This window comes from Nyctereutes procyonoides, unplaced genomic scaffold (assembly GCF_905146905.1).
Source record: "Nyctereutes procyonoides isolate TBG_1078 unplaced genomic scaffold, NYPRO_anot_genome, whole genome shotgun sequence".
Taxonomy (NCBI): domain Eukaryota; kingdom Metazoa; phylum Chordata; class Mammalia; order Carnivora; family Canidae; genus Nyctereutes; species Nyctereutes procyonoides.
In genome coordinates, this window is record NW_026575049.1 from 44,569,088 (window position 1) to 44,593,223 (window position 24,136).

A 24,136-nucleotide genomic window follows, 5' to 3' on the forward strand; every position below is an offset into this window, starting at 1 on the left:
TATGGGTTTTTGGTTTTGGGTTAAGGTTCATATATAACATCAGAAGAATTTAGCAGTTTATATTAAGTTGATGGTCACTTAAGCTCTAATGCATTCTAGTCACTCCTTCCCTCCATAGTCATATTTTATGAATAAGTTGTCATGTTTTACATATTTTTATTTTGTGAATTTCCCTCTAACTTTTTAGTTATATCTAACTATAACTAAATAAATAACTAGATATAAACTAAAAGCTAGTTTATATATCTAACTTTCTTAGATATAATTGATTTTATTTCTTTGCCTTTTAACTTTCTTACTAGTTTTATAAGTGGCTACTCTATTAACTTTACTGTATATTTGCTTTTCTGCATGACATTTTTCCCTTTCATAATTTTCTCATAATTATGGACTTTTCTACTTAGAAAAGTCCCTTTAACATTTCTCACAAGGCTAGTTTAGTGGTGATGAACTACCTTACCTTTTGTATGTCTCAGAAATTCTTTATCCCTCCTTCAATTCTGAATAATAACCTTGCTGGGTAGAGAATTTTTGATTGTAGGTTTTTCTTTTTGGCACTTTATATCATGCCACTCTCTTCTGCCCTGAAAAGTTTCTGCTGAAAAATCAACTGATAACCTTATGGAGTTTGCCTTTTATATAACTAGTTGCTTCTTTCTTGTTGCTTTTAAAATTCTCTATCTTTAAACTCTTTGGGTTCATCTCATTTGGAACTCTCTGTGATTGGAGCATTCAGACCATTTATGTTTAAAGTAATTATTGATAGGTATGTACTTATTGCCATTTTCTATGCTTTTCTTTTTCTCTTTCCCACTGGAATCCCTATAATAGGAATATTTGTTCACTTGATGTTGTCTAAGAGATCCTTTGACCTATCCTCATTTTTGTTTTTATTTTATTTTTTGCTGTTTTGCTTGGGTGCTGTCCATTACTCTGTCTTCCACGTTGCTGATTCATTCTTCTGTGTCCTCCAATCTATTGTTGATTCCCATTAGAAGGAATCAACTAACAACTAAATAATATTTTTTTGTATTGGTTACTGTATTTTTCAACTCTGATTGTTTTGTTTTGTCTTGTTTTGTATTTTCTGTTTCTTTGCTGAAGTTCTCACTGAGTTCATCCAATCTTCTCTCCATTCCAGTGAGCATGTTTGTGGTCTTACTTTGATCCTTTTTATCAGAGAGATTAGTTACCTCCCATTTCACTTCATTCTTTTTCTAAAGTTTTGTCTTTTTATTTTATTTGGAGCATATTCCTCTGTCTTAATTTTTCTTGCCTTTCTGTGTTTGTTTCTATGAGTTAGGAAGAAGAGCTAATTTTCATAAACTTGAAGGAATATCCCTGTATGTTATCATTCTCTGTATTAGACTGTGCCTGGTAAATTTTGCTAGCTGGCTGAAAATGTGGCTGAATGGGCTCGGGGATCTGGGACATTCAGTGCTGAGGCTGTCTTGGTGGGATGCTGGAGCTAAAGTGGCCATGGATTGGGTTGTCCTGGGATTCTGTGCACAGAAGGCATCTTGGTTGGACCCAACTTTCCCTTGGGTTGAAGGTTGAGCTGTCCTGGGACTCCTTGCACAGAGGATACTCTAGCAGGACAACTGAAGCTGAAGTGGCTTCAAGTCTGAGGGAGGCTCAGAGCTCTCTGCATAAGAGGCAGTGTGATATGATGGATCAACCTGAAATGGTGCAAGTTGGAGCATTCTTGGGCACTCCACAGGTGGGGTACTTTGGCAATGTTAATGGAACCAATATAGGTGTGGCCCTGGAGTGTTCTAGCATGCTTTGTGCCTGAATCACCTTGCCTGCCTTTTATAGAGAGCTTTAAATATTCCATTCTATCTCTATTATGGTCATATAAGCTGTACACCATTTTGGATTTACTTTTCACTCTAAGAGTATATACTTTGCACTTTTAATTGTCATAGTCTACCTTCAAATAATATATTACTACATAGTACACTTTAATTTCTTCCTTCTCACCATTTATCCTACTGTTCTTACATTTTACTTCTTCATGTATTGTGTACCTCATAGTGCATTATTATTATTTTCACTTTAAAGAAATTAAAATAATGTGGTAAATGAAAGGCTTTTTTTTATTCACCCACATAATTACTATTTCTTATGCTCTTCATTCCTTTGGTTGGATCCAAGTTTTAATCTACTGTCATTTTCTTTTTGCTAGAAGAATTTCCTTTAAATATTTCTTGCAGTCTGTTGGCATCAAACTCAGGTTTTATTTGTGTTAAAATATGTTTATTTTACCTTCATTCTTGCAGAACATATTTGCTGGATAGAAAATTCTAAGTTGGTAGGCATTTTTTTTTAGCATTGTTCTTTCTTCTTAAGGTTTTCATTAAATTCCAGTTAGTTAACATACTGTGCAATGTTAGTTTCAGGTGTATGGTATAGTGATTCAGTTCTATACACCTGGTGCTCATCATAAGTACACTCCTTAATCCTCATTTAACCCATCTCCCCCACCTCTCTTCTGGTAACCTTTAGTTTTCTATAGGTAGATTCCTCTCTTTTTTGGTTTGCCCCTCTCTTTTTCCTTCCCTTTTATTCTGTGTTATCTGCCTTATGTAGTCTCTGGAGAGAAAGCTGAAGTCAAGTTTATCTTTATTTCTCTACACATGTTTTGTTTTATTTGTTTTTTTTTTTTTTACTCTGGCTGTTTTTATTTTTTTAAGATTTTATTTATTTGTTAGAGAGCATACAAGCAAGGGAGAGAAGCAGAGCAGAGAGGAAGAAGAAGGGGGAAAGAACCTCAAGCAGACTCCACACTGAGTGTGAAGCTCTATGCAGGGCTCAATCTCATGACCCAGACATCATGACCTGAGTTACTTGGGCTATATTAATTTTTTTTCTCTTTATCACTGATTTTCAGAATACAACTTTCCACAGTTGGAATTATGTTGTTTTCCTTGTGTTTGTAACACTCCATTATAAGTTTCATCAAATTCAGAAAATATTTGGCCATTATTTTTTTTCATTATTTCTTCAAATATTTTTTGTTTCTCTCTCTCTCTCTCAACACACACACACACACACACACACATACACATTTTCCTGAAACTCCAATTCAGAGTACATTAGATATTTGATATTGTTCCACAGATCATTAACACTCTACATTTTTTCCTGATTTTTTCTCTTTTTGCTTCATTTTATATTGTTGTTATTCTTTTGTCTTCAAATTTAGTGATCTTTTCTTCTTACATGTCTAATGTGTTAATTCCATTCAATGAAAATTTTATTTCGGAAATTATATTTTCATCTTCAAGAAGTCCATTTGGTTCTTTTGAATGTATTTTACTTTTTTCCTCATTATTTTTTCCCTTTAAATCCTTGAGCCTATTGGGTGCATTTATAAGAGCTGTTTCAATGTCCTTATTTGCTAATTTCATTATGTCTGCCACATTTGCTTCTGTATTGATTAACTGACTTTTCTCTTGATTATGGATCTCATCTTCCTACTTCTGGCCCCATTTAGTAAATTCTGATTGTATTCTGGATATTGTTAATTTTACATTGTTGAGAACTAGATTTTAAAATTGTTAGATTTATCTTGCCAAACTAAGTTATTTGACATTTACCTGTATTTTTTCAAGGATTATTTATATGTTCTTCAGAATAGCTCTAGAATAGACTTTATTCTAGGTGTAACTTATCCCCACTACTAAGGTGTGACCTTCTTGCGTTTTCTATTGAGTTTCTAGTTTCTGTTGAATACCTTGTATAGTCAGTGATGTATCAATGTCTCCTGTCTGGATGATGAGATTTTTTTTGTTTTTGTTATTAAATATTTTATTTATATATTCATTAGAGACACACAGAGAGAGGCAGAGACATGGGCAGAGGGAGAAGCAGGCTTCCTTGCGGGGAGGCTGATGTGGGACTCTATCTAGGACCCCGGGTTCATGCCCTGAGCCAAAGGCAGACGCTCAACCATTGAGCTACCCAGGCATTCCTGGATAATGAGATTTTGAATGCTCAGTGGTCCTATATCAGATGTGGGAATTGCCTGACTCAGTTTTCCTGGTGATTGTTATTTCCTAGAAAGTTCTTTGCCTAGCTACACAGTTTCACCTGTCTATGTGCAGATTAAAATTATAAAAAAATTATATTACCTCCCTCTTTTTTCAGTGGGTATAGAGCTAAATTGTAACCCAGCTTATCAGGCTTCATCTTGTGAGGTTTTTTTAAATACCTTTTCAAATGCATGTCCTATCACTCTTCCCTGTGGTCTCTGAACTCCAACTATACTAGTCTTCTCTCTGTTGTTGGAGCATGTCATTTTCCCTCCCTCAACACACTTCCTTTGGGGCCTTTGCACTTAACATTCCTTCAACATGAAAAGCCACCTTCTACAACAAACACTGTTTATCTACATACAATTCAGATCTCAGGTCATGTGTCATTTTTACTCAGGGAAATCTTTCCTGACTTCTCTGACCCTCTTAGTCTAGATCACTTTACTTTGTTATATGTTTTTTTTCTCTAGAAATATTTGCTTAATATGTATTTATATAGTTATTTGTGTTATTATTTGATTGATGTATGGCTCTCCCATAGTCTGGAAGTGTCGTGAGAACACAGACTATTTTGCTTGTCATGGGATAGACATCTAGGCACATTGACTGAATATACTAAAAAAATATGGAATGGATGGATAGTGGATGGGTAGACGGATGAGTAGAAAGTTGTTTGAAGAATGAGTGAGAAACTGAGGAAGGAAGGGAAGGAAAATTGTGGCCAAATAACTTATTCTAGGAGCAATTTTTTTGTGCTTTGTACTTCTAAAAGCAGAAAAATTTCTTTATTTGTCTCTCAGTTCTGTCAGCTTCACATAATACCAAAAACTTCTCTGTAGGTGGCAGTGCACTTACATAAGATATTTCTCTGAAACAAAAAAAAGGGGGTGGCATTATCTTGAACTTTTAAAAGCATTTATATAACTTGAGTCTCATCTTGCAGTTTTTAAAACATGCTCTTATTTCTTATAAATGTGGATTTATCCTGAATTTATACTTGCTTAGAGTCTTTTCCCCTCAGACTTACTAGTAAGTGCTAGAGAACTATCAGTCCTCATTTTATGATACGGTTATGTAAATCAGCATGCCACTTAAGAATTGGAAAATGGGTATTGTGAGTGAAACAGTGGTAGCTATTGTTTTGCCTTTACAAGAATAATATTTATCTTCTAGAATAATTGAAACTGGCAAAAATAGAAGTATAGACCAAACATATATGTATCTTAACTAGCTTTGGGTTTGATACTTTTAAGTCGGAAAAGTTGTTTTCTAAACACATTAAAAATAATAACCAGTTGATCACCTTACTCGTGGATTTTATGTATAGCCATTTAAAGGCTGAATCTATATTCCCCAGGGTGTTTTGTACATATTTTTACCACTTTTATTGTAAAAATTCTTTATAGTCTAAGTATACTGTCAAAAGATTTTTCCCACTTTGTTGTCCATGTTGTAGTTTTTTCAAATTAAAAAACATGTGTATATATAATAATAATTTTGTCCTTGCAGCACTTAAATGCAGAAAGGTCTTACAAGTCCCAGATTTCTACCTTACACAAGTCAGTTGTAAAGATGGAAGAAGAACTTCAGAAGGTTCAGTTTGAAAAAGTGTCTGCCCTTGCAGATTTATCTTCCACAAGGGAACTTTGTATTAAACTTGACTCAAGCAAAGAACTTCTTAATCGACAGCTGATTGCCAAAGATCAAGAAATAGAAATGGTATGTGATCATTTTTAAATGGTTATTTTAATATTATTGTTACTATAAAATTACTACAATTTTAGAACAAATTCTTTTTTATAAGATATTACGTCAAGCCATATCTATCACCTTTAGATTTCTAAAGTCCAAGAGATATTAAAAAAACTAAAGTCCAAGAGATAAATTTATGACACCTGTATCCCAACAATTCAAGAAGGTAACAAAAACTTTCCTTTTGAGTATGTAATTTGCATTTACTTTTAGCCAGAAGAATTATAAAACACATAGCAATCAGCAAAGAACCATGAAGTTGGGGTTTACTCAGCTAAATTATAACTTTAATGATATTCTTTTAAGCTATATTTATTTAATGGTTGGGTTCTTTTAAGCTGTAATTCATTTGATTGTACCTGCTGACATTGCACTTGCCACCATGAAATGAGTTTCAAAACATGAATGGACCTAGAGGATATTATGCTAAGTGAAATACATCAGAGAAAGACAAATACCACATGATTTCACTTATATGTAGAATCTATAAAACAAATGAATAATACAGCCCATAAGTATAGAGAACAAAATGATGTTTACACAGGTGGGCAAAATGGGTGAAGGAGAGTGGGAGATACAGGTTTCCAGTTATGGAATGAATAAGTCATTACTCATACTATTAAAGGTATAGTGTAGGGAACATAGCTAATGTTATTGTAATAGCATTGCATGATGACAGATGGTAACTACACTTGTGGTAAGCATAGCCTAACATACGGATTTGTTGAACCATTATGTTGTACACCTGAAACTAATGGAACATCATGCACCATTTATACTCAAAAAAAGAAGAAGGAGGAGGAGGAGGAGGAGGAGGAGGAGGAGGAGGAAAGAAGAAGAAGGAGGAGGGGGGGGAGAAGAAGAAGAAGGAGAAGAAGGAGGAGGAGGAGGAGGAGGAGGAGGAGGAGAAGAAGAAGAAGAAGAAGAAGAAGAAGAAGAAGAAGAAGAAGAAGAAGAAGAAGAAAGAAGAAAGAAGAAAAGAAGAAAAGAAGAAGAAAAGAAGAAAAGAAGAAAAGAAAGAAGAAAAAACATAGGAAGAGAAGAAAGAGAGAGATAGGTCCTTGCCCTTAAGGACCTCATTGTATTGAGATGAGTGTTATACTAATAAAAAATAGTCAAGGCTTTAGAGAGGGAATTCCTAATTGGCCTGTGGGTGTCAGGGAGGGGTCCACAATGATATGGTACTGAGCTCAAAAGGGAGAAGGCATCCTATTCAGAGAGAACAAGTAGACAATGATATGGAATTATAAATGAATTCTCGAGTGAATAGTAAGTGATTTGCAATGGCCGTTGTAGCATGCACAAGTGAAAGTGGCTGGAGATATTTGGAGAGATAATTGGAGCCTGGATCCTAAAGGGATGTGTGTGTGTGTGTGTGTGTGTGTGTGTACACACACACACACACACACAGTATAATTGAATTTACCCAAAGAATACACAAATATTAATTCAAAGGGATATATAACACCCCCATGTTTGTAGCAGAATTACCTACAGTAGCCAAATTATGAAAACATCTCAAGTGTCTATTGATGGATGAATGGAAGAAGATGTAGAATAAATATGCAATGGAATATTACTCAGCCATTAAAAAGGAATGAAATCTTGCCATTGCAATGACATGGATGGAGCTAGAGAGTGTTATACTAAATGAAATAAATTAGAAAAAGACAAATACAATATGATTTCACTCATATGTGAAATTTAAGAAACAAAACAGTTGAGAAAAAGGAGAAAAAAAAGAGAGAGAAAGGCAAACTAAGAAACAGACTTGTATAGAAAACAAACTGATGGCTACCCAAAGGAAGGTGGGTAGGGGGATGGATTAAATAAGTAATGGGGATTAAGGAGTGCATTTATTGTGATGAGCACCAGGTGTTATATGGAAATGTTGAATCACTATATCACACACTGGAAACTAATATTACACTATATGTTAACTAACTGGAATTTAAATAAAAACTGTTTAAAAAATCAATAAATTTTGGTCATCTCTACAGTTACAGTTTTTTTTATTTTGTTTGTTGTTTTTTAGGAAGATATGATGCATTTGAGAATCATGTGTCTATTGGTTTCTGTAAGAATCCACTGTTAATACTTTATTAATGAAGTGTTATATGCAAGAATTTTCTGACTCTTCCTTAAAATTATTTTATTTCAGCAGGAACTTTTTAATGATGGAAGTAACCCATGAATAGATCCTCACTGTAGAAATTTTTCTTTAAAGACCTTAATTTTTTCCTTTATTTTTAAATAAGACTTTATTTGAGAGAGAGAATGAGTAGGGAGGAGGGGCAGAGGGAGAAAGAGAGAGAAGCAGACTCCCCACTGAGCAGGGATCATGATGCAGGGCTCCATCTCAGGACCCAGAGACCATGACCTGAGCTGAAGGCAGATACTTAACTGACTGAGCCACCCAGTCAACCCCTTCAATTTTTCTTTAAAAATGTTTTTTATGGGATGAGCACATGCACTTGATGGGATGAGCACTGGGTGTTATTCTATATGTTGGCAAATTGAACACCAATAAAAAATAAATTTATAAAAATATTTTTATGTTTTTTCAAATTGGAAAAGTAATAAAATTGGAAAAGTAATAAATGTCATTGTAAATGAAATATTATTAAAAGGAAATGCTAGAAAATATTATCCCAAAGCTTATTAACATAATAATACACCATGATCAAGTTGGGTATATTCCAGTAAATTTTTTTAAGCTTTAAAATCATTACCCTTAAAAGTACAATATAAAAAGTTAAAAGTGATTTATATTAATTTTTAAACATTTTAAGGATGTTTACTTCAAGTTTTGTAGCTTCTTCACTATTCTCATAGTATTTTTTCTATTTTTTCTTTTATGTTAAAATACACATAATATAACCTTTTCTATCTTAACCACTTCTAAGTGTATGGTTCAGTAGTAATAAATACATTCACATTGCTGTGCAGCCATCACCACCACCCGTGCCCATAACTCTTCATCTTGTAAATCTGAAACTTTATACCTATTAACAGTAACTCCTTATTATCCCCTTTCTCCAGCCCCATGGCACCCATCATTATACTTTCTCTCTTTATGATTTTTACTACTGTAAGTACCTCATGTAAGTGGATTCATATAGTATTTGTCTTTTTGTGGCTGGCTTATTTCACTTAGCATAATGCCTGCAAGGTTCATGGGTGTTGTAGCATATTAGAGAATTTCTATCATTTTTAAGGCTAAATAATATTCCATCATATGAATATACTGCATTTTGCTTATCCATCATTCATTAGATGTTTGGGTTGCTTCCATATTTTAGTTATTGTGAATAATGTTGCTATGAATGTAAGTGTACACCTATCTCTTCAAGACTTTTCTTTCAATTCTTTTGGATTTATACCCAGAAGCTGAATTTCTGGATCATGTGACAATTCTACTTTTGATTTTTTGAGGGAATTTTGTACTGTTTTCTACAATGACTGTACTATTTTTCATTCCCAGCAACAATGCACACAGGTTCCAGTTTCTCTACACCCTTGTCAGAGGGTTGATGTGTTTCAGCTTTGTTTTTTTCTCTTCTTGATAATAGTGATTCTAGTGATAGTGAAGTGGTCCAGGCTAAGTATAAATGTATTTTAAAATACTCCTGACATATTTTTTTGTCTCTCTCTCTCTCTCTCTCTATATATATATATATATATATATATATTTTAATTAATTTATGTTTATCCCCATAATAAACTGCAATTTCAAGTGCAAGGGCTGTCTTATTTACATTTGTATTTCTTCAGCTATACTGTGCATATAGGGTACACTCAAATAATTTTGTCTAAATTAAATTTTGATTTTGAGATAATTGTAGATTCACATGCAATTGTAAGAAATAATACAAAGTATCATTTACCTGTGTTCCCCCAGTGGTAACCTCCTGCAAGACTATTGTTTAATATCACAGCCAGGATGTTGACATTTAATCAGGCAAGGTATGAAACATTTCCATCACAGGATCCATCATGTTGCCCTTCTATAGCCCTGTTTACTTCCCTCCTATCTCCACCTGCTGTTTAACCCATAGCAACCACTAATCTAGTCTCCATTTCTGTAATATTATTACTTCAAAAAATTATATAAATGGAATCATATGGTATGTAACTTCTGGAGATTGGATTTTTTGACTCAGCATAATTCTCTGGAGAGTCATCTATATTGTTGCACATATTAATAGTTCATTCCTTTTCATTGTTAAGCAGTATTCTATGCTTTGGGTGTAACGCAGTTTGTTTAACCATTCATGGATTGAAGAACACCTAGGTTATTTCCAGTTTTAAGATCTTAAATATAAAACTATTGTAAATTATATGTTTTTGTGTGAAACTAAGTCTTCGTTTCTATAAATGCCCAGGAATGCAGCTTTTGGATCAAATGGTAGTTGCATAATTATTTTTTAAGAGAGTGCCAAACTATTTTCCCAAGAGTCAATACCATAGTGCATTCCCACCAACAATGTGTGAGTGATCAGTTTTTCCACCTCTTTGTCCACACTTAGTGGTGTCACTATTTTTTATTTTAACCATTCTGATATGTGTATAATGTGATATCAGTTTCTAGTTGCATTTCCCTAAATTAATGAAATAGAACATATTTTTATATGATTATTTGCCATATATATTTCTTTGGTGAAACATGTCCTTGTATCTTTTGCCCATGTTCTCATTGAATTGTTTTCTTTTTTAATCTTGAGTATTATGCATTCTTTATGTATCTTAGATACTGGTCCTTTATCAGATATGTGGTTTGCAGGTATTTTCTCCCATTATGTAATTTGTGTTTTCATCTTCTTATCAGGATCTTTCTCAGAGCAAAAGTTTAAGATTAGATGATTTGCAGTTTCTCAGTTTCTCTTATGGCTTGTGTTTTTGGCTTTAAGTCTAAAAATTCTTTGCATAACTCTCAGTCCCAAAGATTTTTCTTTAATATTTTTAGAATAAAACCTTAGTTTTATGTTTCACATTTAATGCCATGATCCATTTTGAATCAGTTGCTACATAAGGTATGAAGTTTACATCAAGCTTCATTTTTTTGCCTATGGGTCTCCAATTGTTTCAGTACCATTTGTTGAAAAAGTGCTCCCATCTCCTTCAAATTGATTCTTTACATTTGTGAAAAATCATTTGGACATATATGAGAGGGTCCGTTTCTTGGTTTTATATTCTTTTACATTTGTTTATATGTCTATCTTTGCCCTCATACCACACAGTTTTTATTACCATAGCCATATAATAAGTCTTTAACTCAGACTGATTTTATTCACTTTAGCCTGCCTTTTCAAAATTGTCTTACCTATTTAGTCTCCGTGCCTTTCCATATACATTTTAGAATAGTCTACTTATTTTCACAAAAAATCTTGCTGGGGTTTTGATAGGAATGACATTAAACCTGGGAAGAATTGACATCCTTACTATATTGAGGCTTCCAATCCATGAATATGGTATGTCTTATTTAGATCTTCTTTGATTTCTTTATCAGCATTGTGTAGTTTTCAGCATGTAAGTTCTGTACCTGTTTTATCAGATTTACAACTGCAAAATACAAAATATTTCCCCTTCTTTTTTTTAGTTACTGTAAATACTTTTGTTGTTTTAATTTTGCCATAAATATGTTCATTGCAAGTATATAGAATTATTGATTTTTGAATGTTTATCATATCTGTGACCTTGCCGAACTCACTTACCAGTTCTAGAAGTTTTTCTGCAGATTCCGTGAAATTTTCTATGTAGACAAGCATGTTATTTGAAGATAAGGATTTTATTTCTTCATGATCGATCTGTATACCATTTCTTGCCTTATTACACCAGTTAGTACTTCAGTGTTATGTTGAATAAGAATGGTGAAAGTTCTTTCTTTATTCCAATCTTAGGGGAAAAGCAGTCAATCTACCACCATTTAGCATACTGTTATCTGTAGAATTTTTTGGATGCTTTTTATCAAGTTGGGGAAGTTTCTCTTATATTCCTGAGAGTTTTTATGATGGATGAAAATTAAATTTTTGTCAAATGCTTTTTCTGCATCAATTAATGTAAAGGTTCTTTTTCCTTTAGCATGTTATTATGATTGATTATACTGATTGATTTTTTAATATGACCCAGCCTTGCATTCCTGGAATCACTCAGATAATTTTAAATGAGAAAGTAGAGGTTAAGGGGGAAAGACCTATATTTCCATTTTCATTCTCCAGTGAAATTATTTAAAGCACTACAATAAGGAATTTTAGAATCTTTTACAGCCTTAGTTTTCTTCATTAAAAAAATTTTACTTACTGAATGTTGGTTCACAATCCTCCTGGGAACTACCTAGGTATAATTTGAAAATAGTCCTTGTACTCAGAGGGCAAGAAGAGACAAAAAAGAAAGCCACTCCAAGTTGGTAAGTGGAGGTTTTATTAGGCAAAGGGAACTTACATATGAGACTTGTCTTGGACAGCAGCAAGATGAATGGATTCTTACACTCACTTATCAAATCTTAAATGTTTATAAAGAGGCCCTCACTGGGTTCAGTCATGTATACTGTGTAGGTGTTTCAACAATATATCAGTATATCAAGGCTATGTACTTGGAGCAGCCTCTGAGAGTATTGAGAGGCAAGTGGGACCCACATTTCAAGACAGAAGAGGGGGTGAAGAGTCTTTGAGTGTCTAGGTCCAGCTCATAGATCAATTGGTAGTCACATCTTTTTGAGGATGTTCCCCAACTCTGGACATTTATACTATACCCATTCACCCAGGTCTCAGTTTTCTATTTTTCAAATAAATATAGTATATCTGTCTCTTATATTACTCTTCTCAAGAGGAATATTAATAATATGAATTCCAAATATTCTTTCTTTATTCTTTAATTAATACTTGTGTTATGGATGATTTCCTTAAGATAATATGAAAAGTGCTTTGAAGAATCTCATATAATTTTTAATGAAACAATAGAGTTTTAAAAGTGTAATCATCATCTTAGACTACAGTGGATTTTAGAACCTAAAACTGGAATGAGAGCTATTCTCCTGCTATAAATATTTTGTTATATTTCCTTCTAGCTCTTCTCTTTTCCTAGCCAGATTTTTGTGTTTTTTTACATATTTGCAATAGTATATTAAATTGATTATTTAATATGCTAATAGTAGCATATTAAATTGATTATTCTACTTTTCACTACTTCCCTATTGCTGAACAGTAACATTTTCAGATTTTTAATTTGTATATAAAACAATATGGTAATCATTTTATTATATAAAACTTTTATCACATTTTGCATTATATTCTTAAGATGTTCCCAGAAGTGGGAATTTGGGCATATATAGCCAGAGAGCTTTCAGAAAGGTATGATACACAATTAAGAAATCAGTGGTACTCTGCTGGGCAGAAGCTTCTGAGCATGATGTAGCAGAAAAGGCTTCTCTTTGATCTCAGCCACAGAACTGAAATGATAAAGGGAATATAATCACTTGGAAAGCATGGCAAGAAGATACACATGTGCTACTGCTGTGGCTCCAAGGCCTACCACTTTTAGAAGTTGATATGGCAAATGTTGTCCTGCCAAATAGAAGAGAAAATATTACTGGAGTGCAAAGGCTAAAAGATAAAATTCCACTGGGATCAGTCCAATGAGGCATATAAAAGTTGTGTAGCACAGATTCACATGGATTCCATGAAGGAGCAAGAGGATGGCTGTTGTATTATCCAATTTATCCTAAATATTTCAACAATTAGTTATGCAATACATTTTTTTTAAAAGGAAACTAGTAACTTCATGATAACAAGAAGCAAAACAATAGGCTACTTAGAAGTTTAATAAAGAACCATGGAAAGTGATAGTTAAGAGGCCCCTTCTGGAGTCAGAGCAAGCCTTAAAGACATCCCAAATGCCTTGCAAAGGAGTCCAAATTTAATTCGATCAGATTGTAATAAAATTTATAACCCTAGGCCATTGTCAAATCAATAGAGGAGTTAGCAAATAATGGAGGCTAACATGTAAATGATACCAACGGAGACAGACCAACTAGAAACTTAACAAGAAGATCAGGGACAGAGACAGTTAAAGATAGCCTGGCTAAATCCATTGTCATCCCAAGAGAATGATTTAGAGAGATTATGAACATGCTTATGGTAAATGAGTCAGTGTAATCATGCATATACCCTGAGGAATAATATCAGAGGCTATACACTGCAAGGGAAATAGATTTCATGGAAACTGTCCAGAGGAAGGAAGGGAGGAAGGAAAGATGGAAGAAGACAAGGAAGGAAGAATGAAAAAGAGAGAAAGAGAAGAGAAGGGAAGGGAAGGGGAAGGAAAAGGAAAGGAAGACCACAATAAGCCCTATGTGGGGAGGATCAGTATTATGAGTTGTTATAGTATCTTAAATGTCCAGTTTTCAACAACAAGAATTTGACTCTCAAAGAAATAAGAAAGTGTGACTCATCTGTAGGTAAATATAGCAAGCAAAAGAAGCCACCTTTAAGAACAGTTTATAATTTCTCTATTCTTATTATTAATCTCTATTGATGAGACATTGTCATTATACATTCCTTCACTTCTTTAGACATAGTTTCCTTTAGAGTTAAGATGGTGGAGGAGTAGAGGGACCTTATGCTTGCCTCATCTCTTGAACACAGCTAGCTAAATATCAAATCATTCTGATCACCCAAGAAATTGATCTGAGGACTGGGAGAACAAACTGCATATCTAGAGGTAGAAAAATGGCCACATTGTGGCAGGTAGGAGTTGCAGAGAATTGATTTGGGGGAGAAAAAACTGCAGGTGCTGCAGAAGGGTGGGAGCCCTAATCATGGAGAGAGGAGTAAGAGAGAAAGAGTGAAAGCAGCACACAGGGGATTGCACAAGAAAAACTATTCCTCAAAATTATTGACTAGGAAAAGGAGAGGGGCTGCCTACCACAAGTTTTTGTCAAGCAGTGGAGCTCAAAGTCTGAAGTTTTAGAAGTCCATGCCATTGCTACAGTCATGACTGGTGGGCTTAGTGGTGCCCAGTGAGGAAGGAGGGCAGAGGCCTAGGAGCAGGCACTGTGGTCTGAGGATCCCCTGGATCCCACAGGGAGAAACAGTTCCTCTTCTTGGAATGCATTTGGGAGTGGTGGCATGGCCTCTCCAGGAACAAAAGGGCTGGCAGGCACCAACGTGCTGCCCTGTTTACTAGCATAGGAACAAAGAAACTGGCTTAGGACAGCAAACGTTGGTGCTAGCTTTTTTTTTTTTTAAGATTTTATTTATTCATGAGAGAGACACACACACACACACAGAGAGAGAGAGAGAGAGAGAGAGAGAGAGAGGCAGAGACATAGGCAGAGGGAGATCCCAGGACCTCGGGATCATGACCTGAGCCAAAGGCAGATGCTCAACCACTGAGCCACCCCGGTGCCCTGGTGCTAGCTTTTTGCTCTGATTTACCATAAACTCCAAACCACTGCATGGTCATGCTACTGTGTAGTCATGTGAATCTTTTCTGTGGCAAACCAGCACCAGCCACAGCATGACAAGACCCTCCCCCAGAGGATCAGTGAGGGGCCATGCCACAGGGGTCCCTAAAATTTGGAGTTTTGATACCCAGCTGTTCTTCTGAGATAAAACACAGGAGTACTGTGTTGCTTGGAAGGCAGATACATTGGACTCAGGCTGAAGGCAGTGATCTGATGAAAGCTGGGGACACAAGAGGGGAGATTGTTTGCTCTTCTGTAAGAGCTTCCTGAAAGAGTGATAGGTGCAAACTACCCCCTCCAGGGAGAAGAGTGAGGGAGCCATGCCACTTTGCCCCCCTGCCCCCCATCAGCACTGACCAGCTTCAGTGAGCAACACAGTACTCCCCAGTGGAGGCTGGAGATGCTTACACCAAGCCCCACCCCTCTGTGCCCTGCAGGTGCATCTCCACTAGGGGAATCAGCACAGCAGGCCTCTCCTCCAAAAGACCAGCACAAACTCCTTGCACATACCAAGTCTACTGATGATAGAGTGCTGAAAAGCATCAGTCCTAGGGAAAATAGGATCTAGAGTCTTTTAACAAAAAGACCAAAACACACCCAGTTAAAACTTGCCACATAATGGACAAGGTCCAAACACCCTCCACTGCAGGCAAGAAAAAACTGCAGAGGACTTACCTGAGAGAAAGAATAGCCAACATGCACCAGGCCTAAGACATATAGGACCTCTTCTTAATATAGCCATACTCTCAGGAGCAGGAATATAGCAGTCTTTCCTAACAAACACACACGCAAAAAAAAAAAAAAACAGTGATCTAGACAAAATGACAGGATGGAGGAATTCACCCCAAAAGAAAGAACAAGAAGTAATGTCCGGGGATTTAATCAAAACAGATATAAGATGCCTGAACCAGGATTTAAAACAACAATCATAAGGGTATTAGCTGGGCTTGAGAAAAGCATAGAAGACCCTAGAGAATCCCCTACTGTGGAGATAAAAGAATTAAAAACTATTCAAGCCAAAGTTTTTAAAAATTCTATAACTGGGATACAAAACCAACTGGATACAGTGACAATGAGGATTAAAGCAGAGGAATGAATCAGTGATATAGAAGATAAAATTACAGAAAATAATAAAGCTGAAAAGAAGAGGGAAAGAATCGTGAATGTAGACTTAGAGAACTCAGTGACTCCTTAAAGCATAATATTTGTGTCTTAGGAATCTCAGAAAAAGAAGAAAGGGAAAAGGGGGCAGAAAGTTTGTGAGTAAATTATAGCTGAAAACTTCCCTAATCTGGGGAAGTAAACAGACATCAAAATCCAGGAGGCACGGAGAACTCGCATCAAATTCAACAAAAGCTGGCCCACATGTCATAGTCAAATTCACAAAATACACAAACAAGGAAAGAATCTTGGAGGCAGCAAGGTGGGGCGGGGGGAAGTTCTTAATTTACAAGGGAAGACAGATTAGCTTTGTAGCAGATCTGACCACAGAAACTTGGCGCACCAGAAGAGAGTGCATGATATATATTCAACATGCTAATGGGAAAAATATGTAGCCAAAAATATTTTATCCAGCAAGCTATCATTCAGAACAGAAGGGGAGATAAAGAGTTTCCCAGACAAATAAAAGGTAAAGGAGTTTGTGACCATTAAACCAGCCCTGCAAGAAATATTAAAGGGGCCTCTTTGAGTGGAAAAGAAAGCCAAAGCAACAAAGACTAGAAAGGAACAGAGAATTTTCACCAGAAACATTAACTTTACAGAATTTAAGTAAAAATTTGATGGGAACCAAACTAAACCCCCCAAAAATGGATTTCTGTACTTCTTTGAACTAAAATATGTACTTATATTTTTAAAATACGTACCATAAATACTTGAACTAAAATGTTTAGAATAGCTGCTTTAATTCCTTTACCTGCTATGTTGGTCTATATATACTTGCTGGGTTTTTTCCTATCATATTATGTAAAAGATAATTATAAGGTGATAATTATAACAATATATAATTGTACCTGTGACGTATAGATGTAACATGTAAAATGCTTATAGCACTAAAGAGAGAAGGAAATAGAACTATATAGGAATAATATTTCTGTATTTATCTGGAAATAAGCAGTTCAACAATAGTAGTTGGAAACTTTGATACATCACTCTCAATAAGGAAGAAAGCAAATAGAACATCAACAAAGAAATAGAAAACTCCAACAAAACAAAAATCAAACTAAGGTTAATAGGCATCTATAAAGCACTCTACCAAACAACAGTAGAATACATAGTTTTCTCAATTGTACATGAATTATCCTCTAGGATAGACCATATGTTAGGCCATAAAACAAGTCTTAATACATTTAAAAGGATTCAAGTTTCACAGAGTATATTCTCCCACCAGAATGCAATTGTTAGGAATCAATAAAAGACGAAAATTTGGGAAATTCACAAGTATATGGAAATTGAACAACACACTCCCCAATACCAGTGCATCAAAGAAGAAAATACTCTGAGGTTAAGGAAAATGAAAACACAATGTGCCAAAATTTATAAGATGCCAGTTCAATCAGTAGTTACATGGAAATAATAGCTGTAAATGTCTATATATTTTTTTTAAAAAGATCTTAAATCACTAACCTAATCTTTCACTTATGACACTGGAAAAATAGAAGCAAACTAGACCTAAAGTAAGAGGAAAGAAAGAAATTACAAAGCTTAGTACAGGAATTAATAAAAACAAAATGGGAAAACAATAGAGAACATCAAAAAAAACCCCAAAAGGTTGGTCTTCCACAATATCAACAAAATCGGTAAAACTTTAGCTAGTCAGAGAGAGAGAGAGAGAAGTCAAATTACTAAAAACAGGAATTAAAGGGGGGATGCTACTACCAATCTTACAAAAAAATAAAAGATGATTCTGAAGGAATATTATGAGAAACTAAATGCCAAAAATTTTATAACTTGGGTAAAGTCAATAAATTCCCAGAAAGAAAATAGTGAAACTAACAAGGAAAAATAGAAAATATATCTTTAATGAGTAAAGAGATTGAGTTAGTGATTTTAAAACTCTCATACAGATAAGTTGAGGCCCAGGTGGCTTTAGTTGTAAATATTTCCAATGTTTAAAGATAAATTGATTGATACACATTTTCACAAGCTCTTTCAAAAATGAAAGAGAATGTTCCCCAGTGAAGCCAGTATTACCCTGATGCCCAAACCAAAGATAGCATAAGAAAACTGTAGATCAATATCTCTTATGTATTTAGATGAAAAATCCTCAAGGAAATATTAGAAAACTGAATCTAACAATATAAAATGAATTTTTACCATGATCAAGTGGATGTATCCCCAGAATGCAAGGCTGTTCTAATGCCTGAAATCCAATTATGAAATATATCGTATCATTAGAATAAGGAATAAAAACCAATGATCACCTCAATAGATGCAGAAAAAGCATTTGACAAAATCCAGCACCATTTTGTGATAAAAACAATATAAACTTGGAGTAGATGGGAACTTTACTGGGACTCCTGGGTGGCTCAGTGGTTGAGCGTTTACCTTCAGCTCAGGGAGTGTGATCCCAGGTCCAGGGATTGAGTACCACATCGGGCATTCTGTAGGGAGCCTGCTCTCCCTCTGCCTCTCTCTGTGTGTCTCTCATGGATAAATAAATAAAGTCTTAAAAAAAAAAAAAGATGGGAACTTTACCATCTATGAAAATCCCTGAGTTAACATCATACTTAATGTTGAAATACTGATTGAATGTTTTCCCCCTTTCTTATCAGTAACAAGATAAAAATGCCCTCCTTGTCTATTCTGTTCAACATTTTTACTAGAGTTTCTCGCCTGAGCAATTTAAAGTAAAAAAGAAATAAAAGACATTCAGATCGATAAAGAAGAAAAACTATCTTTATTCATAGATGACATTATCTTGGATATGGAAAATCCTAAGGGATATGCTAAAAAAAAACCCTAAATTAATACATAAGTTCATTAAGGTTACAGCACAAGATCAATATACAGTAATCAGTTATATCTCTATTACTAGCAATGAACAATCCAAAGATGAAAATAAAACAATTCCATCAAATGGGATTGCATCCAAAGGGATTGCACCAAGAGGAGATAAAATACTTAGGTATAAATTTAACAAAAGAAGTACACTCGGTGTTATACTATATGTTGGCAAATTGAATTTAAATTAAATAAATAAAAAATATTCATTGTTTCTAATGCTTGAGTAATATTCTTTTTTATATATATATCTCACATCTTTTTTATCCATTCATCTTTCAATGGACACCAAAGCTCCTTCCACAGTTTGGCCACTGTGGACATTGCTGCTATAAACATGGGGGGTGCAGGTGTCGTGGTCTTTCAAGCATCTGTATCTTTGGGGTAACTCCCCAGCAGTGCAATTGCTGGGTCATAGGGTAGCTCTAATTTTTATTTTTATCTATTTTTATTTTTTGTATATTTTTTTATTGGAGTTCAAATTTGCCAATATAGTGTATAACACCCAGTGCTCATCCCATCAAGTGCCCCCCTCAGTGCCCGTCACCAAGTCACCCCATCCCCCCACCCACCTCTCCTTCCACTACCCCTTGTTCATTTCCCAGAGTTAGGAGTCTCTCATGTTCTGTCACCCTTTCTGATATTTCCTACTCATTTTCTCTCCTTTCCCTGTATGGATGTAATAATAACAACAATAATAAGAATAATAAATATGAAATAAGGAAAAATTAAATAAATAAAAAGGAAGTGCAAAACTTGTGCTTTACAAAACTAGAAAACATCGTTAAGGGATCCCTGGGTGGCGCAGCGGTTTGGCACCTGCCTTTGGCCCAGGGCGCGATCCTGGAGACCCGGGATCGAATCCCGCGTCGGGCTCCCGGTGCATGGAGCCTGCTTCTTCCTCTGTCTGTGTCTCTGCCTCTCTCTCTCTCTCTCTGTGACTATCATAAAAAAAAATTCTAAGAAAACATTGTTAAAATTTTTTTTAAAAGACCTAAGTAAATAGACATCCTGTATTCATGGATTAGAAGACTGAACATTGTTAAAGGGCAACACAACCCCAAATTGATCTATAGATCCAATACAATGCCTATCAGAAGAAGTTGGTTTCTTTGTAGAAATTGCCAAGATGATGTAAGATTAATATGCAAGCTCAAGTGACCCAGAGTAGCCAAAACAATCTTGAAAAAGAACAAAATCAGAACTAACAATACTTCCCAATTTCAAAACTGGCTATAGAAGTACAGTAATCCATATAGTGTAATATCAGCATGAAAAAAAGACATACAAGCCAGTGGAACATAATTGAGAATCCAGAAATAAACTCTTAAATTTGTAGTCAAATGGTTTTCAAAAAATCGATGCCAATACAATACATCTACATGGAAAAGAATGAAGTTGGATTCTTATCACATACCATATGCAGTAATTAAAGTGGGTTATAGGCCTGTATATAAGAGCTAAAATTACAAAACTCTTAATGAGAAAACATGGAAGTAAATCTTTGTGACCTTGGGTTCGATAATGCTTTTTTTTTTTAAGATTTTATTTATTTATTCATGAGAGAGAGAGAGGCAGAGACACAGGCAGAGGGAGAAGCAGGCTCCATGCAGGGAGCCTGATGTGGGACTCGATCCTGGGTCTCCAGGATCATGCCCTGGGCTGAAGGCAGCGCTAAACCACTGAGCCACCCAGGCTGCCCAGGTAATGCTTTCTTAGATCTACATCAAAAGCATAAGCCACAGAAGAAAAAATAGATTAAGAAGATTTCCTCAATTTTTCCAACACCATTTGTGGAAAAGACTTTTTTCCATTGGGTAGTCTTTCCTGCTTTGTCAAAGATTAGTTAACCATGTAGTTGTGGATCCATTTCTGGGTTTCCTATCCTGTTCCATTGATCTATGGATCTTTGTGCCAGTACCATTCTGTCTTGATGACTACAGCTTTGTAATATAGCTTAAAGTTTAGAACTGTGATGGCTCTAGCTTTACTTTTCTTTTTCAAGATTGCTTTGCTCTTCGGGATATTTTGTGGTTTCATGCAAATTTTAGGATTGTTAGCTCTAGCTCTGTGAAAAATGCTGGTGGTATTTTGATAGAGATTGCATGAAATGTGTAGATTGTTTTGGATAGTTAGACATTTTAACAAAATTTGCTCTTCCAATCTATGAGCCTGGGATGTTCTTCTATTTCTTCGTGTCATCTTCAATTTCTTTCATAAGTTTTCTGTAGTTTTCAGAGTACAGGTCTTTTACTTTTGGTTAGGTTTATTCCTAGGTATCTTATGGCTTTGGGTGCAGTGGTAAATGGGATTGCTTCCTTGATTTCTCTTCCTTCTGCTTTGTTGTTGATGTATAGAAATGCAACAGATTTTTATATCCCTATGACTTTAGTGAATTCCTTATTAGTTCTAGCAATTTTTTGGTGGAGTCTTTTGGGTTTTCTATATAGATATCATGTCTTCTGCAAAGCTCAAAAGTTTGACTTCCTCTTTGCTGATTTGGATGCCTTTTATTTCTTTGTTGTCTGATTGCTGAGGCAAGGATTTCCAGTACTATGTTGAACAACAGTGGTGAGCGTGGACATCCCTGTCATGTTCCTGATCTTAGGGGGAAAGCTCTGTTTTTCCCCATGGAGGATGATATTAGCTGTGGGTCTTTCATATATGGCCTTTATGGTGTTGAGGTATGTTTCCTCTATCCCTGCTTTGTGGAGAGTGTTTATCAAGAAAGGATGTTGTGTTTTGTCAAATACTTTTTCGGCATCATTATTTCTCAGCCATAAAAGAGAACAAAATCTTGCCATTTGTAATTATGTGGATGGAGCTAGAGTGTATTATGCTAAGCTAAATATAAGTCAATTTGAAAAGGACAAATATGATATGATTTTACTCCTATGTGGAATTTAAGAAACAAAACAGATGAACAAGGGAAAAGAAAAAGAAGAGAGGGAGTAAACCATAGAAGAGACTCTTAACTACAGAGAACAAACTAAGGGTTGCTGGAGAGCAGGTGGACAGGAGATGGTATAAATGAGTGATGGGTATTAAGGAAGGCACTTGTGATGAGTACTGGGTGTTGTATGTAAGTGATGTATCACTAAATTCTACTCTTGAAACTAATATTCACTATGTGTTAACTAACTGGAATTTAAATAAAAAGAAACAAAAAAAACCAGTTGAATTGTACCTTTAAGTGGGTGAGTTGTGTGGTATGTAAATTATAATCCAATAAAGCTATTGCCAAAAAAAGTGATGCTCCATTTTGTATTCCTGCTGGCAGAGTGTATGAAATTACTTTGCTTATTTTAATGTTAATATGCCCTAAGAAATTTGCCAATCTGATAAATTATAACCATGGTTCAGGTGAAAGAGATTTTGCTTCCATGTGGCCATTTAGCAATGTCTAGAGACTTGTTTTTTAAAAGATTATTTATTTATTTATTTGAGAGAGAGAGAGCATGCACAAGTGGGGGGAGGGGCAGAAGAGAGAGAGAGAGAGAGAAGCTGACTTCCTGCTGAGCACGGAGCATGACACAGGGCTCTGATCCCAGAACCCTAAAATGGTGACCTGAGATGAAATCAGACACTTAAGACTGAGCCACCAAGGCACCCTGGAGACATTTTTGATTGTCCCATATGGGGTAGGAGGATGCTATTGATCTCTAATGAGTAGAGCATATATCCTATAATGCATAAGACACGTTCCTCGACCAAATAATTATCCAACCCAAAAGGTCAGTAGTGTCAAGATAAAGAAATCCTGGACTAAAAGAACATCTTGTTTCATTTGTATTCATTTAGGTATTAGTAGGGGTAATTTTTTTCCCTGTATGTTTACTAATGAGTTGTATTTTGTAAATCTTCTGTTTATACCATTAGTTCATATTTCTCATCAATTCATATGAGTTCCTTTTGATAGTAAGATTTAACCATTGTATTTATTGAGTTTCTTTAAAAATTTATTTTTAGGGCAGCATGGGTGGCTGAGCAGTTTAGCACCGTCTTCATCCCAAGGTGTGATCCTGAAGATCCGGGATCGATGTTGGGCTCCCTGCATAAAGCCTGCTTCTCCCTCTGCCTTTGTCTCTGCCATTCTCTCTCTGTGTGTCTCTCATGAATAAATAAATAAAATCTTTAAGAATAAATAATTTTTAAAAACTTGAGTATAGTTTACACACAATGTTGCATTAGTTTCAAGTGTACAATGTATTGATTCAACAAGGTTCTACATGAGGCTGTGCTCACCACAAGTGTAATTACTACTTGTCATCATACAAACTGAGTTTATATTCTTTCAGTTGTTTCCTTGTAAATTTAGGCTTACATTGACTATTGATAAGTTTATTTGGTTATATATCATTTTTAACTGTATCTAGTCTAGACAGTTCTTCCCCTATGTGCTCACTCCTACCCCAGTAATTTCATTTTTATTAAATTCTTTCTTAGAATTTTATTTTTTTCATGTCTAACTTTTTACATACATGTAGAACTTATTATAATGAGTAATTATGATATAAAGAATACTTTTTTTTCCTAAATAGCAATATCCTCCTTTTGAAAAAACATTTGGCTTAGAGAGCATTTTTGAGGCTAAGATAACTTTCAAAAAATTAAGCTTACCACAGGTTTATGCAAGAGAGGGAATATGATTTTATTCCTTATCTTCCTTAACTATGAAGTACAAAATATTCTATAAGGTAGTTAGGTGTTTGTAACTCACCTAACTCAGGACAAAGCAGAAATCATGTCAGTCTTGCAGAAATATATAAAGAAATATTAATGATAGAAATGGAAGTTGTTTGCAGTTTGGAATTATTAATAAGTCTTAAATTAATGAATTTTTGATATGATTAGAGAGTTGGAGAAAGTGATACTGTGT

At 35.0% G+C, this 24,136-nt stretch overlaps 1 protein-coding gene across 1 annotated transcript in view; it reads left to right on the forward strand.

The window, feature by feature from the left end:
* Positions 1–24,136, forward strand: part of TSGA10 (testis specific 10) — a 123,061-nt gene that overhangs the window by 89,852 nt on the left and 9,073 nt on the right. The window contains exon 16 of the mRNA XM_055327980.1: positions 5,550–5,759. Coding sequence (XP_055183955.1) covers positions 5,550–5,759 — 210 coding nt within the window. The remainder of the gene's footprint in view (positions 1–5,549; positions 5,760–24,136) is intronic.